General features: G+C 49.9%; 1 protein-coding gene across 1 annotated transcript; it reads right to left on the reverse strand.

Annotated features, from left to right (window-relative positions):
- Positions 1-95: 95 nt before the first annotated feature.
- Positions 96-1,542, reverse strand: orai1b (ORAI calcium release-activated calcium modulator 1b). Its single transcript, XM_069147145.1, has 2 exons — positions 1,218-1,542; positions 96-1,118 (listed from the first exon to the last, which is right to left on the reverse strand). The coding sequence occupies exons 1-2, from the start codon at positions 1,329-1,331 to the stop codon at positions 561-563; spliced, it is 672 nt and encodes a 223-aa protein (XP_069003246.1). The 5' UTR covers positions 1,332-1,542; the 3' UTR covers positions 96-560.
- Between the last annotated feature and the right edge of the window lie 401 nt (positions 1,543-1,943).

The following is a 1,943-nucleotide window of genomic DNA, read 5'->3' on the forward strand; positions in this document are numbered from 1 at the left end:
TTTGCAAAACTGTCATTGATTGCATGAAAAGTTCAGATTAAAGATAAGTTTTTGAATCAAACTGCTTTCTACACTCTTAAAACTTTGAATGCCACTTGAAAAAAAAAAGTGTTTATTGTAACACCACAGCCAACAGATTAGGAATACTGTAGTTCTGGCAGTTTAGTCAGTCAACGCAAACAGCATCACTTTAGTTCACCTAAATCAGAGGGGAAATACTTCACAAAACACAACAAGATAATACGCATGAACAAACGCAGTGTTCACTGACAAACATGTGAATAAATGCAGCAGGCAACAGACAGGAGTCCCAGAGATGTTCGGATGTCCACAACGTCAGACAGACATCAGGCAACTATCACAGCTAAGACGTTCTGATGTCAAGCTACATGCGTTATGGCAGATTTGTGAGTTCACAGTTGATCAAATGTGTCGTCTAAAAATACAACTCTTCACAAAAGTAAAGATTCTAACAAAGGGTGAGATACATCTTCATTCCTGTAAAAAATGAGAAGCCAACATGGTGTCTTCTGTGTTGGAGCGACGCCGTGGAGTCGTGTCTATGGGAAATGGGAGCTCGGCGAATGCAACATGGAAGAATCCCCTCTGTTGTCGAGCTCGTTCTGCAGCCTGGTGAGGTTCGACAGCTCCTCCAGCTCCTGAAACTGTCTGTCAGTCTTGTGGCTGACCAAGGAACGGTAGAAATGCACCGCAAAGACGATGAAGATTAAACCAAAAGGCACCATGATGGAGGTGGAGGTGATAGCAGCAGCCACACCAGATGAAATGGTGTTATTGCTGGATTTGAGGGGCTTTACTGGCAGAAACTTCACCCAGCAGAGTAGGACCACCTCAGCGAGGAAGAGCAAAGTACCGATGACCGTAGAAAAAGCCCACGCCAGCTCTATGTGCCGGTGCATCCGCTCATGTGGAGACTCCTTCACCGAGTTGAGGTTGTGGACGTTGCTGACGGCCTCTATGTTGGGCAGGATGCAGGTGCTGACCATCAGAGCAAACAGGTGGACGGCCACCAGCACCGTGGTGCAGGCGCTGAAGGCAATGAGCAGGGCGGGGGGGTACGGGTAGCTGTTGTCCAGCTGCACTTCTACCATGGCCACCTGGGAAGGAAACAGGAAGCACAAGTTTACACAAGTCAGGGTTGTCACGTGACGGACGAGTCGACCGAAGACCGCCAGCAGGATCAGGAGCGATGTTACCATAGCAAACCCCGACAACAGCGCGGATGTCCGGCTGGACGCCTTCAGCTTGGCTCGGCTCAGGTACAGCTTCCTCCAGGACAGCGCCTGCAGAGAGTGCTCGTTCAGACTCATGTCGCTCAACAAACACGCACGAGCAGCTCCGCTGGTTGCTACTGCGGCGGGACAGCACGAGGAGCAGGGCCGACCGGCGACGCGGAAAGACGGTTGAAGCTCGCCAGCTGACGGACTGCGGAAGCTGTTTCCACCAGCAGCCTGCAGCGTGTTGTGCCGCCTGCACCTTACATTACCCAGAAGCCCGCGCGCTCTGAGGGAACATCCGCTCCCGAGCTCCTAACCCGAGCTCCTAACCTCCTAACCTCCTAACCCTAGCCTCCTAACCTCCTAACCCTATCTGCTGTAATTAACCGGTCAACGGGTGGAAAGAGGGCGAAAACCGCTTTCTAACTCCAGCTGTTGAACGGGAACCAGCCCACGTGACCCACTCATCTTATTGAACGTAGTTACTTTAAAAATGGAAGAAGAAGAAGAACTGATATACTCGCTTCTAAAACAATGTGCTAACTATTTGAGAATTAATAATTAATTCGTCATCTGTTTTTCTACGACAAACAAACAGCGACTCGCGACAACGACTCCGTAAATCGGTTGAAAAGCGCCGACATGTCGTGACGTGACGTCACCGACAATGTTTTGGTTCCTGGCGGTGACGTAATACACAAAAAC

This window comes from Embiotoca jacksoni, unplaced genomic scaffold (assembly GCF_022577435.1).
Source record: "Embiotoca jacksoni isolate LCO1_2020_lvr unplaced genomic scaffold, fEmbJac1.0.p SCAF_131, whole genome shotgun sequence".
Taxonomy (NCBI): domain Eukaryota; kingdom Metazoa; phylum Chordata; class Actinopteri; family Embiotocidae; genus Embiotoca; species Embiotoca jacksoni.